The sequence below is a fragment of the Chlorocebus sabaeus genome, chromosome 27, assembly GCF_047675955.1.
Source record: "Chlorocebus sabaeus isolate Y175 chromosome 27, mChlSab1.0.hap1, whole genome shotgun sequence".
NCBI classification, from domain to species: domain Eukaryota; kingdom Metazoa; phylum Chordata; class Mammalia; order Primates; family Cercopithecidae; genus Chlorocebus; species Chlorocebus sabaeus.
In genome coordinates, this window is record NC_132930.1 from 49,492,187 (window position 1) to 49,507,035 (window position 14,849).

The 14,849-nt window shown below is 43.5% G+C and overlaps 1 protein-coding gene across 2 annotated transcripts in view; it reads right to left on the reverse strand.

Moving 5' to 3' along the window:
• The window catches only part of LOC103246525 (uncharacterized), a 36,135-nt gene extending 21,641 nt beyond the window's left edge, over nt 1-14,494 (reverse strand). The window contains exons 1-3 of one of the 2 annotated variants that reach the window (XM_073012611.1): nt 14,284-14,494; nt 7,392-7,518; nt 6,868-6,963 (exon numbers count right to left, since the gene is read on the reverse strand). In XM_073012611.1, the coding sequence (XP_072868712.1) occupies nt 6,868-6,963; nt 7,392-7,518; nt 14,284-14,286 (226 nt within the window). In that variant the 5' untranslated portion in view covers nt 14,287-14,494. The other variant, XM_073012612.1, reaches the window with a different exon arrangement.
• Between the last annotated feature and the right edge of the window lie 355 nt (nt 14,495-14,849).

Here is a 14,849-nt window from a genome sequence, read left to right on the forward strand (position 1 = left end):
GCTTTCTAGGGCTCCTTCTCTGTCTAATTTGAGCAGGCTGAGACACCTGAAGGAAAGGTTCACCAGCAACACACTACTGGGCTATTGATGACCTGCTTTGGTAGAATCAAGATTGACCTTATCCTGCAGTCATTGGGCTTAGGTCTCTGATTCCCAGTCAAGGTTATTCACTTAGTTTTATATAAAAAGAACTCAGTGGTTGAAGAATCCAGGAAAACTCCTTAAACTCAGTGCTTATGTTTTAGGAGGAAAGAAAATTGTAAGGCACTTACATTTTATACTTCAACAAGTATATGGAAGTATAAATGTTTCTCTGGCTGGGCACGGTTGCTCATGCCAGTAATCTCAGCAGTTTGGGAGGCCGAGGTGGCTGGATCACAAGGTCAGGAGACCATGCTAGCTAACATGGTAAAACCCCACCTCTACTAAAAATTAAAAAAAATTAGCCAGGCGTGGTGGTGGGCGCCTGTAGTTCCAGCTACTCAGGAGGCTGAGGCAGGAGAATCACTTGAACCCAGGAGGCGGAGACTGCAGTGAGCCGAGATTGCGCCACTGCACTCCAGCCTGGGCGACACAGTGAGACTCCGTCTCAAAAAAAGACAAAAGAGGTTTAACTGGCTCATGGTTCTGCAGGCTGTACAGGAAGCACAGCAGCTTCTGCTTTTGGGGAGGCCTCAAAAAGCTTCCAGTCATGGCACAAAGCAAAGGGAGGGTGAGTCATCTCACACAGTGGGAACAGGAGCAAGACAGAGTGAGAGGGGAGGTGCCATATGCTTTTAAAAAATATCTCAGACTGGGCACGGTGGCTCACACCTGTAATCCCAGCACTTTGGGAGGCCGAGGCGGACAGATCACGAGGTCAGGAGATCGAGACCATCCTGGCTAACATGGTGAAACACCATCTCTACTTAAAAAAAAAAAAAAAAATTAGTCGGGTGTGGTGGCAGGCACCTGTAGTCCCACCTACTCTGGAGGTTGAGGCAGGAAAATGGCATGAACCCAGGAGGTGGAGCTTGCAGTGAGCCAAGATCTTGCCACTGGACTCCAGCCTGAGCCACAGAGCGAGACTCCATCTCAAAATAAATAAATAAATAAGATCTCAGGAGAACTCACTCACTACGGCAAAGACAGTACCAAAGGGGCTGGTGCTAAATTATTCATGAGAAGCCAACTCTATGATCCAATCATCTCCCCCAAGGCCCCACCTCCAACACTAGGGATTACATTTGACATGAGATTTGAATGGGGATATAGATCCAAACCATATCATTTACAAAAGTGAAAAAGTGAAAAAATTCAAACATCCTCCAATGAATGAAAGATTTTAAAAGATGTGGCTTATACATGCATTGAAATATTCTTTAGCCTCAAATGAAAATGTCTTGTCAGATGCTACAATAAGGATAAATCTTAAAGCCATTATTCTAAGTGAAATAAGACACTGAAGTGACAAGGCATGATTCCACTTTTATACAACATTTTAAGTAGTAAGCACATAGAAAACAGAAGTAGAAAGGTGCTTGCCTATGGTTGGGGTTGTGAAACCTCAGTGGAGCCAGAGATCGAGGGTTATTTGGAATAAGCAGGCCCTCACTCAGATGGCCAACTCAAGGGCACATACACATGGCTACAGACAAGGAAATGGCACACTGAGCTTGGTCTTACTGAGGATTCTGAAGCAGTTCTGTAACCTCTCTCAAATTCAATATCAGCTATAGTCCAGAAGTGGTCCTTCCCATCAAGAGACCTGCAGGGAGATACACCCAGCCATGGTCCTGGAGACAGGCCTGTATATCTAGGCCTCAGCTGTGCTCCCTGAAGCAGCCCTGTGACTCAGTTCTAGCCCTCACAGTCACAGTTCATAGCCAGTTGTACACAATCAGGGACTCACAGAGAAAAGCGTGGAAACTGTTCCCAGGTAATCAGTAGAAGCCAAACCCATTCATACACCTGGTATTTGGCCCATAATATGCAAACTTCAAAACCCTAGTTTACTGCCTGCCATATAGATTAATGTCCTCAAGGAAATTTAATCTCTCCAGGGCCCAGAAAGAATCCATGACTCTCCAAATCTCTGGTAATAGAACCATCAAAGGCAGACCCCACAGCAGACCCAGCAGCAACCTTCTGACCCAGCTACAATCCTTCTTCTCTGTAACCCCAGAGTTAATCTCATCAGCCTGGGGACTCAACAAAAGGAGATCTTTACCTGCCAAAAAGAGTTTATAGAAACTGTAAAAGTTGTCAAATGTACAGACACAGGGCTGCTTCAGAGACCATAGCTGGGGACAAGACCTGCAGGCCTGCCTCCAGGGCCACAGCTTCTATCTTAACATATTACTGGAAACTTGTATCAGAATAATTAGACAAAGAAAAGGAGAATAAAGCTCTCCAGCTTGGAAAAGAAATAAAAATGTTACTGTTTGTGGATAATATAATCATGCATATATATAAAACCCTAGAGTAAAACAAGAAAAATTGATTGAACTAATAAATGCATTCATTAAAGTATCAGGATACATAATCAACATAGAGATGCTTGTTGGGATTTTTTTTTTTTTTTTTTTTTTTGAGACAGGGTCTCACTCTATTGCCCAGGCTTATCTCAAACTCCTGTACTCCCATGATGCAACTGCCTTGGGCTCTGAAAGTGCTGGGATCACAGAAATGAGCCACTGCACCTGGCACCACATAGAAATATTTCTTGCATTTCCATAGAGTGAAAACGAACTTTCCAAAAATAGAAACCATTTTCATTTGCAATAGTATAAAAATAAGAAAGTTAATCAAAATAAATTTAACCAATGACATATAAAACATATTATACACTAAATACAATAAGATTATCAATGACAGAAATTGAAGTAGAAACAAATAAATGGAAACATATTCCATTAGGATAACTAATATTGTCAAAGAATATTATCCAAAGTGATCTATAGATTCAATGTGATCCCTATCAAAATTTTATTGGCATTTTTCACACTAATAGAAAACACAATTGTATAATTTAACTGTAACCTTAAACGACTTGTAATAACCTGAGCAATCTTGAGAAAGAATAAAGCTGGGGGCATCATACTTTTTTTTTTTTTTTTTTTTTTTTGAGATGGAGTCCAGCTCTGTCACCCAGGCTGGAGAGCAGTGGCACGATCTAGGCTCACTGCAACCTCTGACTCTTGGGTTCAAGCGATTCTCCTGCCTCAGACTCCCGAGTAGCTGGGATTACAAGTGTCCACTACCATGCCTGGCTAGTTTTTGTATATTTTTAGTAGAGACAAGGTTTCACCATATTGGCCAGGCTAGTCTTGAACTCCTGATCTCAAGTGATCCGCCCACCTCGGTCTCCCAAGGTGCTGGGATTGCAGGTGTGAGCCACCTTGTCTGGCAGGCATCATGCTTTCTAATTTCAAACTTTCAAAACGAAAGACTGAAATGTAAGACATGAAATCTTAAAACTCATGGAGAAAACATATGGAAAAACCTTGTTGATATTGGTCTTGGCGATAACTTTTTTTGAAATGACATCAACAGCAGAACAACAAAACAAAATATAAACAAGTGAGACTGCATCAAAGTAAACAGCTTGTGCACATCAAAGGAAAAAATAAAAACAAAATTTTTTAAAACTCTACAGGCCGGGCACAGTGGCTCATGCCTGTAATCCCAGCACTTTGGGAGGCTGAGGTGGGTGGATCACAAGGTCAGGAGATCAAGACCATCCTGGCTAACACAGTGAAACCCCATGTCTACTAAAAATACAAAAAATTAGCCAGGCGTGGTGGTGGGCGCCCGTAGTCCCAGCTACTCGGGAGGCTGAGGCAGGAAAATGGTGTGAACCCGGGAGGCGGAGGTTGTAGTGAGCCGATATCGAGTCACTGCACTCCAGCTTGGGCGACAGAGTGAGACTCTTGTCTCAAAATAAATAAATAAATAAATAAATTAAATAAACTAGGCCAGGCGCAGTGGCTCACTCCTGTAATCCCAGCACTTAGGGAGGCTGAGGTGGGTGGATCACCTGAGGTTGGGAGTTCGAGACTAGCCTGACCAATATGGAGAAACTCCGTCTCTACTAAAAATACATAATTAGCCGGGTATGGTGGCACATGACTGTAATTCCAGCTACTCAGGAGGCTGAGGCAGGAGAATCGCTTGAACCCAGGAGGCGGAGGTTGTGGTGAGCCAAGAGTGTGCCATTGCACTCTAGCCTGGGCAACAAGAGTGAAATTCCATCTCAAAAAAAAAAAAAAAAAAAAAAAAAAAAAGAATAAACTAGAAGTATCATATAATCCAGCAATACCACTTCTCGGCATACTACCAAAGGAAATAAAATTAGTACCTCAAAGAAATATCTTCCCCCCCAAGTTTATTGTAGTACTGTTTACAATAGCCAATATATGGTGTGTGTGTGTATGTGTGTGTGTACATATATGTGTACATACGTATATGTGTGTGTGTATATATATGTGTACATACATATATGTGTGTGTGTGTATATACACACACACACACAGAGGATACTATTCAACCATAAGAGAGAAGGAAATCTAGCCATTTACAACATGGATATACCTGGAGAACATTATGCTAAACGAAATAAGCCAAACACAGAAAGACAAGAAACTAAATTTTCTTAGTTAGACAGGAAATCTAAAAGTGTAAACTCATGGAAGCAGAGAGCAGAATGGTAGTTGTTAGTGCCTAGGGTGGGAATATGAGATATTGTTCAAGAGTACAAATTTTTAGTTGTAAGTTGAGTAAATCTGAGAAATCTAATGTATATTAGCATTAGATTACCAAAATAGCATTATATTTATAGTTAATATTATAATGTATGCTTTACATTTGCTACAACAGTAGGCCTTAAGTGTTCTTACTACCAAACAAAACGGTTATCCAGGTGAAGTAATAAAGTTCTTCATGAACTTGACTATATTGTTTCACAATGTAGATGCATATCAAATCATCATGTTGTACCTATTAAATATAAAGTTATGTAGTTTTTATTTATCAGAAAAATCTATGTCACACAAACAGATGTACAGTAAGTCCTCACTTAATGTTCAAACTAGGTTCTTAAAAACTGCATTGCTAAATAAAACAATGTTGCTATATACCATTCAAATATAACTCTTATTTATATCAATTAAACTCTGGAAAATTAGTTTTCTTAAACAATATGTTGCTTCCCTCAGTTTCCAAGAACCGATCAACAATGTTAAGTGAGAATTTACTACACACTTAAATAAGTTATATAGGTGTGTGTGTGAGACACACATTTTTATATAACTACAGAGAGATACATCTCAATGACAGAATCTCAACAGACTTCCTACTAAGACAAAATTATAAAAGTTATTAACAAGAGAATAACTGAGAGCTTAACATACACTTAGCAATGTTCTACGCTGGTAAATGACATAGCACATTTATGCTGGTTAATGATACAGTGCATTTAAGAAATACAGAAGGTGAGTAGATATTGAATCCAGTGGTGTCCAACCCTTTGAATGCAAGGACTTTTTGGCTTATCTTCTGTGGTGGAGGATATCACAAAAATTTTTCAAAAACTTTTTTTTTTTTTTTGAGACAGTTTCACTCTTATTGCCCAGGCTGTAGTGCCATGGTGAAACCTCAGCAAACCGCAACCTCCATCTCCCGGGTTCAGGCAATTCTCCTGCCTCAGCCTCCCGAGTAGCTGGGATTACAGGAATGCGCCACCACACCCAGCTAATTTTGTATTTTTAGTAGAGACGGGGTTTCTCCATGTTGGTCAGGCTGGTCTCCTACTCCCAATCTCAGGTGATCCGAGCTCATCAGCTATCATTAGTGTTAGTGTATTTTATGTGTGGCCCAAGACAATTCTTCTTCCAGTGTGGCCCAGGGAAGCCAAAATGTTAGAAACCCATACTTTAAACTATATTATAATTTCAATATTTGCCCATATAGAGTTTAAATTACAAATAAGTTTATACTAAAACAGTAACATTTTGAAGTAAAATAACATTACATTTTTTTCATATTTGGGAAGTGCTTATTGTTCTGACAAAATTGCTGCATAAGAATTTTTGTAGAAGTACATTTGCAACCTCCATAGGATTAAGGAACACTAAGTAGAAAAGACACAACATCTGTCCCTGGTGTTCCTGGGATTTCTGAACCAAATCCCAGTACGTCCACTACTCATGTTACACATTTCAGATATGATACAAAAAGAATATTTGAAAAAAATACTTTGACATAGAGCTCCTCAATAACACAAATATTCCAATGTCTCCAAAAGCAATGGAACAGCAGTCACATCATGCAGCCCCTTATAAGCGATGAAGTGGACATTAGCTCTCTCTGTAAACTTAAGGGGAGATCACTAAAGCAAAAAGAGAATTCTTTGAAGATTTAACAGCATGGGACAGAAAAAATGCAGCTTTTTCAGAAATTATTTTCATTGGAGCAGAGCTTCCCAAACTACCTGGTTTTGTTTGTTTGTTTGTTTTTTGTTTTTTTTGAGACGGAGTCTAGCTCTGTCACCAGGCTGGAGTGCAGTGGTGTGATCTTGGCTCACTGAAACCACCACCTCCCGGGTTCAAGTGATTCTCCTGCTTTAGCCTCCTGAGTAGCTGGGACTCCAGGTGCGCACCACCATACCCAGCTAATTTTTGTATTTTTAGTAGAGACGGGGTTTCACCATGCTGGCCAACATGATCTCGATCTCTTGACCTCACGATGCACCCGCCTCAGCCTCCCGAAGTGCTTGGATTACAGCCATTAGCCACTGCACCCGGCCCCAAACCACATTTTAAGGCCTGGCTTCCTTCTTGACCTTTGGTCCCCTTGCCTGTGTCCTCTGCTTCATTCACTCTCACCTACCTGGGGATCTGGCTACGATCTTACGTATCTTCACATTGTAGGGCTCTTTTCTTTGCTCCAGGCAGGTGACCAGGTCTGGGTTAGAGATAGCAACACCTGTTTTATTAAAAAAAATAAGAATAACATGAATATTGATGGGGATTCTCCAATTACCAACCTAGTATTATGCTAAGCAGACTAGAGAGATATTATGGAAGATTCTAGAAAATTAATCCAAAAATTGTTTCCTGACAGAACCTTTAGAATATTTAAGTATTTTAAATCTGCAGGTTCTAAGTTCCACTACCCAGTACTACTGAATAAAAAATAACTAGTGCAAATTGGATTTTAAGATGTGGAAAACAATATTTCATGTCATTGAATTTCTAGAATTACCACTAATCTAGAGTGAAGGACTCAAATTAACTCAAGAAAAGAGAAGGTTATGTAAAGATAAAACATAAAAGTTCCCAGGAGAAATTCTTCAAAGGAATAAAATAAAGCTCTGAGATGAATTAGGAATTATGTATTAAAGTTATCCTCACCCAGGGAGACCAGGTTCCTGTAGTTCTCCAACATCACATCTCTATACAAATTCTGCTGGGCAGGGTCCAGGCATTTCCACTCTTCTGGAGAGAATTCTATGGCCACATCCCTGAATGTTAAGAGTTCCTGAAAATACATACGTATCAAGTGACAGAGTTCTTAATTTGACTACAGGTGAAATGAGTTAAGAGAGTAGTTCTGACATGTGACTGACTGGGATTATCTGACAAAATAACTTCCAACACAGTAATGTTCTCTAAAGTATTCTATAGCTCTGCAGAAAAAGGAAGGCATTCCAAAAGTTTCTGTTGCTGCAATAAAAATAATGGGCTACACTGACACGCCCCTACCAAAACCAAGCAGAGTAGGCCCTGTGAGCTCCTGGAACAAAGGGTGAACTCACCTTTCAGTAAAGTATCTGGAAGCCCTCATGCGTGACCCTGGCCTCACTGTAGAATCATGCAAGGAACTGAATTTTAAAAATAAGGATGTTTTCACCCAGAAAAATAGACAGGATCTGAGAAGAGGATACAGCTGACAGTTTCTCTTCAAACTGGCCATGTGATCCTACTGGAAGACTGGGCCGAGGGTCACTGAGCTAAGCACTGCCTCTCAAGCTTCAATGTACATATAAATTATTTGATATTCTAGGCCTCACTGTAAGTAACAAAATTCTGCAGGTTTGAAAAGGGTCCATGAATTAGCTTTTTACAGCAAGCCTCCTGTTAATGTTGATGCTCCTCTCTCTAGATCCATTATAGTACCACTCAGTTAGAGAAAGCAGACACAGCACACAGAGTCCCTTACCCCAACACCCTTATCACAACACACTTTTTATCCCAAGACAAGACTACCAATCATCATTCTGAAACATGGCATCCTCTGTAGACCCTGTAAGGTTACAGAAGTTGGAAATGGTGGCAATGCCTGAGTTAAGTCTGCATCTGAAAAACAACATGTGCACCTGCATTAATGCCATCTTTATGGGGCATGTAATATGTGCTCAGACGTATGTCACAGAGCACTGTGATGGGAAGCTCACATTATGTGTGTTAATTCTCATAACATTCTGGGAGGAAGACACTAAGTGTCCCATACTTCCCAGATTTAAATGCAGGGTCCAGAATTTCCATTTCCTTTCTGTTTCCCCTGACTGATTTTTTTTTTTAATGTATAGAATAATAGCTAAATATAAATAGATGGGAGAGAGTCAGAAAGAAAGTGTTAAGTACAATTCAGAGGAATTTTTTATTTTTGTGTTTATATTTACTTGGAGACTTGTAAGAAAAAGCCACTGAAACTGCAGGGATGAAGAACAGGTTGCTAGGTGGGATGTCTCTAGAAACACTAGTTTTAATTTTATAGAAAAGATTTAAGGCCCCAAGGTAAATAGTTTTTCCCTATTTATTGGCTTTTGGGTTTCAGAAAATTGTGGGCACCAGCTCTCGAGAGAAGGTAGGAGTAGCCACCTGAAACTCTGATCTCCTCTACTAATCAGCTCTGTGAGAGATTTCAGTGTGGCCTCAGACCTGGACAAGGACCAGAAGAGGGTGGATCTCGGCAGGGATGGGACAGAAAGTGGGCCCTAGGCTTCTGCTCTCTATGTCACTAAGTACTTTCGGTTTTGTCTTTTCTAAGCCTGCCCAAGAGAAATTTGATTCCCAGAATTTGTGAAATTTTAATCTATTTTAGCCACTTCTCTGTCTTTTGTATAACATACAGTAACAAGGAATTTAACTAAAACCCTTATGTTTCTCTAGCGCAATTATATTAGAAGTTAAATATTTACTCTTAGCAAGGTAAACCCAATACAAATAATAACAATTTCTCTTCTGTCAATGAATAGCCATTCACGTAGTGGCATCAAAACTCACAAAACAGACTGGGTGCGGTGGCTCACACCTGTAATCCCAGCACTTTGGGAAGCTGAGACCGGTGGATCACAAGGTCAGGAGTTCGAGACCAGCCTGGCCAATATGGTGAAACCCTGTCTCTACTAAAAATACAAAAAAAATTAGCCGACGTGGTGGAAGGCGCCTATAGTCCCAGCTACTCAGGAGGTTGAGGCAGGAGAATTGCTTGAACCGGGGAGGTGGAGGTTGCAGTGAGCCAGGATAGCACCACTGCACTCCAGCTTGGGTGACAGAGCGATACTGTCTATTTAAAAAAAAAAAAAAAACAAAACTCACAAACACAGTAAAGGAGAAGTAGCCCAAAGGAAGCTTAAGTTGCCTGTACAGTTTCCATCTTTGTACTGAACACATGATGCTGAATTCAACCATTTATTCATGTGCTCTAGACTGCAAGTTTGATGGTAGCAACCATGACTGCTTCATGCCTTTTTCTAATGAACATCTGAAATAGAAGCAATAGCTTATTATCAGTTTGAGTCTTCAGAACTCCTCATTTTTCACCAATATCAGAAAACTGGAGCAACTCTTATCTGGGTACAAACCAAGGAGATTCTTTCTGTGAGGCGAGGAACAAACCCTGGATGAATCATTTCTCTTTCTCTGAAATGGAAGCAGAATCAGACCTTGGGGTCAGACTGACCCCAGTCTGCAAAGGACATCGTCAAATGTCTCAAATACTCACAGATGCTGGTGAGAGTGTCCCCAGCGACCCTGGGCAGATTATACCCCCATAGTGATCCAGGTAGGAGAGACAGACTGACTTTGTGGAGTGCAAACAGAAAATGGAACAGCTGTGGTGGAGCTGCAGATCCTGGATCCAGATATGAAAGCCCCTGTCCCTTTTCAACTAACTCTAGGGCAAGGGGAAGGACAAAAGCACTCTACTCCAATAATACAGTCTACAGGGAGGCATAGTTGTGACTATGGCTCTGGAGATTTTGTGGCCCTGAGCTCCCACTGCTAAAGTGCTTGTTTACACTTACAGATTCTACCACAGGATTCTGTTTACACCGGAAGTCTCGCACACAGCTATACCAGGTAATTGGAGAAGATCTGGAAAACTCAAAGGGCTCCACTCTGAAAGTGGGGCTTATGATGTCCATGTTGACCTCTCATGATGCAGAAAATGCCTTCTGTGAGTTTTCTGTATGTTTTTCGCCCAAAGTCTGGCCCAGTCTTGGGAATCCTAGGCAAAGGCCAGCTTTTATGTGCAGATTCTAGGTAGGATTAATGTGCCTCAGCATTCTTAGGGGTTATAGCAAGCAGAGTAAAACTAGGAGAGATGCCCTCCTGGAGACTCCTTCAACACTTTCTAAAGAATATTTTGGCCGGGCGCGGTGGCTCACGCCTGTAATCCCAGGACTTTGGGAGGCAGATCACAAGGTCAGGAGTTTGAGGCCAGCCTGGCCAACATGGTGAAACCCCGTGTCTACTACAAAATATAAAAATCAGCTGGGCATGGTGGCGTGTGCCTGTTGTCCCAGCAGGAGAATTACTTGAACTTGGGAGGTGGAGGTTGCAGTGAGCCAAGATCGTACCACTGCACTCCCGCCTGGCAACAGGGTGAGATTCTGTCTCAAAAACAAACAAACAAACAAACGATTCTAACCTAAAAGTGAAAAGTTGGGGTAAACATAATATAAGAAGAGAGTTTATTTGAGCCAAAGCTTGAAGATTGCAACCCTGGACCATAAAGCTGCCCTGAATATACACTGCAATTAGAAGCCATTACAAGTATATTTTTAAAGACAAAAAGAAAGGCACGGGGAACTGACAGAAAGCTGTCAGGAATTCTTACTGGTTTATAGAAGTAACTTTGGTTAGTGATTGGTTATATACGTTGTTAAGCTATAAGGTGTGGGTTATAGTGTCCAGTATGGCATTATTAGGTTAATTTATATCCATTTGTGGCAATAGCAAGTAATTTCTTTCTTTTTTTTTTTTTTTTTCTTTTGAGACGGAGTCTCGCTGTGTCTCCCAGGCTGGAGTGCAGTGGCGCGATCTCGGCTCACTGCAAGCTCTGCCTCCCAGGTTCACGCCATTCTCCCGCCTCAGCCTCCCAAGTAGCTGGGACTACAGGCGCCCGCCACCACGCCCAGCTAGTTTTTTGTATTTTTAGTAGAGACGGGGTTTCACCATGTTAGCCGGGATAGTCTCGATCTCCTGACCTCGTGATCCACCCGCCTCGGCCTCCCAAAGTGCTGGGATTACAGGCTTGAGCCACCGCGCCCGGCCAATAGCAAGTAATTTCAAAAGACGAACAGTTCAAGGAGGGGAACAGTAGGACTGTGGTCTCATTTTAACACATCACTGGTTTTCGTAATTAAAAGAACTTGTATTTCTCAAATAAAAGTTCTGTTCTTCTCTCAAATCCCAGGACATAAACTCAGAATTTGGAACTGCATATTTAAGACTTGGAGGGCTGGTAAGCTACGCACATTTGTGGGCATTTGGGCAAGGGGAGAAGGGAACTGAAGTTCTCAGGTTTAATCAATGCACATGTGTGATCCTGGCTGGATTTATGGGCCCCATGATCTCTGACTCAGTGTCAGATCTGAAGATGCCTGGTGCACTGAAAGAGGTCGAAAACTGATTGCTATCTTAAAAAGTTATTTTTGTAGAAAACTAGTCTAACTGCTATAGAAGGGACTGCAGATCCCAAATAGGGAGATCATTTCGTTTGCAGCTTTGGGGAGCACTTTGCTGCACTTTGTCGCACAATTGTGGGTTGTGACCGTAATCCTGAGAAAGGAGATTTTTCTCTAAGATGAAGCCTGGTGGGCACTTTTTGTATAAGATCTAGTAATTCTTGACAGTGTGTGGAAAATATAACAGCAAAATCATCTACAATCCTAAAATACTCTCCACAAAAATAGAACTGCAAGAAAACGTGTTATAGAATTAAACAAAATGTGATGTGCATTACAGGCAATCTACTAAGAGATTGCCAAAACAAAGAGAGACACCATAATTAGCTCTCAAGTAGAAGACTTGACAGTACCATGTATCATACACAGTTTATTACACTTTCACCTAGTAATGTGGGAGGTCATCTGGGTTTTCTAATTGGTAATATTCAAAGGGAAAATAAACTTCCCACAGCTTAGTGACAGAAGGCAGATTTTGAAACGTGAAGGCAGGTACCTGCTGAAAGCAACCTCCTACTCTCCTACAGAAATTGTGGAATAAGGTGTATATTCTTGCTATTCATATTTCAAAGCAATAGTTTCCATGTCCTAAAGACAATTTTGAGTCAAAAAAGACAAATCACCTAGATAACAGATTAAAATGATTTATATATATTTCAAATAAGCAGAGAAAATATTTAAATATAAAAATTTTCAAACTAAATGCTTTAAGGGAGAAGAGCAAAAATTCTTCCCTCATTCTAAAGAGAAAGCATTAAGCCTCTTCTGATTTGTATTTGGTCCTATAATAGCCAGGTCTAAAGGCATGGTCTTGAACTCACTAACGTCTGAATTCTTGTGGCACATGAGGGATGCACTCGGGCAAACTCTGCACAGGAAAGATTTGTGGGGAAGAAAATCGCAGAAGAAAGGTGCTATCAAGATCCTTGGGTGGGGGCAAGGCAGGATTGAAGAAAGGACTGGTTTGTGCTACAAGTTCAGGCCCAGGCAGGGCTAAGCTCTGACTGATTCCTGAGTCCATAAAGGCAGAGGAGATTAGGATCAGGTGGTCCAGAAGCCTAGGTGGGTGAAGAAAACAGATTCTTGCTACAGATCTGGGGTTGAAATGAACCAGGAGTCTTCTGGGCAGTGTGTGTGTTCTTGGCAGAAAAAGCTAGGAGCAAAGCTGCCATGGCCACAATTCCTGAGGGTAGAACCCTGTCCTGGGACGAGTGTGGCCATGCATGCGAATGCCCAGTGGGCGTGCTCAGGAGTGGAGTGGGTTAGCATTGGGTGGGGGCCGGCAGCAGGGTGCAGGGAAGGGACGTTTCTCAGAACTCCTTTCCTCTAAGTTCCCAGTCCCCTCTCCCCGGGAGGAGACCTGGAGGAACAGGACAGTGCCCAGCGGGACTGCGCATGTGCAAAACCCGGCCGCGCCTCCCGCAGACACCAGGCGACTCCCTCCAGCCCAGGCTCAGCCATGTCTTTCTTCTGACAGAAAACCTGAGGAGTTTCCTCAACACCCGTCAATGCTCCAACCCCAACGGGCTGTCCAGCAACTCACTAACGACCCCACTCAGAGTCAGCGCAGACCCACAAGCTCAGCGCTCTTCCCGCAACTGCCCCCCTGCAGACGCCAGTCCCTGCCTCTGGACACGCGTCTTCATTTCTGAACGTCTCCAACAAACCAGGGGCGCCCACACCTTCCTCAAGTTCCATAATGTGGCAGAACCACTCACGGAACTCAGCGAAGCGCTGTGCACACGCCACCAGCGTATTCTAAAAGATGCCACTCAGGTACAGCCACGCGGAGGAGGCGCTCAGGGCAAGGGGACCGGTGGGAAAGTTGGGGCGGGCGGGTGAATGGCTTCCCTTCCTCACACGCCTCACAAAGGCCTTTCCTTCAAGAGCGGCTGGCATCCCCCAAACCGCGAGCCACGGGGGCGCTGTCCCGTTAATGAGTCCCCGTTTCCTCACATGAACTCTCTTTTGACGGGGCCTCGATCTCATTCTGAAAAGGGTAAAGTAGGGACAGGACCCCGGACCACAGCTCCTCCCACGCGGTGCCCCCGCACGCCTCTCCGGCGTCTTCCTGGAGAGCTCCTTACCCCACAGCCCGGGGAAGGTGCGGGGCTGCGGGCGCAGAGCTGAACGAGGAGGGCTGCAGGCTGGGCAGAGCCGCCGTGCGGGGACAGACAGGAGCGCGGGTCCCTTACCGGAGGGGATTGAGGACCGAGGGCTGAGCGGCGGCAGCGGGGACTCCGTTCGCAGACTCGGTGCCGCCGCCGCCATTTCCCGCCGGTTCCGATGAGATCTCCCCAGCCTTGGGACGCCCCGCCCCGCACACTCACCATTTCCCCACTTCAGGGGTAACCAGGAGTCTTAGCTACGAATCATCCAATACCCGCAGGTCACAGAGCAACGGAGGCTGAGGCTGTGGCCAAATCACCGAGGACTCCCAGAACCGACTACGCAGAGAAATGAAGCCCCCAACCCAAGGCCTGGCAGGAGCAAGACGCAAAGACCGCGCCACATCCCGGAAGCCACCGCCTCCTCTCTGGCTGCGTGCCTGACTGGGCAGTTCTCATTCCAGTGCCCTGATTGGATATGGCTCCAATCTCCCCGCCCTCAGGCCTTGAGTGACAGAAGTTGCAACCACACACTCCACGGAATATGGCGAGAGTGACAGCCTGGGTCCTCCAGGCACTTTCAAGCCGGGCTTTCTCTCCCCGCTTGGCCTGGCACAGCCCAGGGGTCATTTTTTAACCTTGTGATGTGTAAGGTGATGTCCACTTAGAAATTATACATGCACGAACACACAGACGTACACACACAGACATATACGCGCGCGCACACACAGACGCACGCCACGTACGCAGTCTCACACACACAGTCACACACACAGTCACGCACAGCC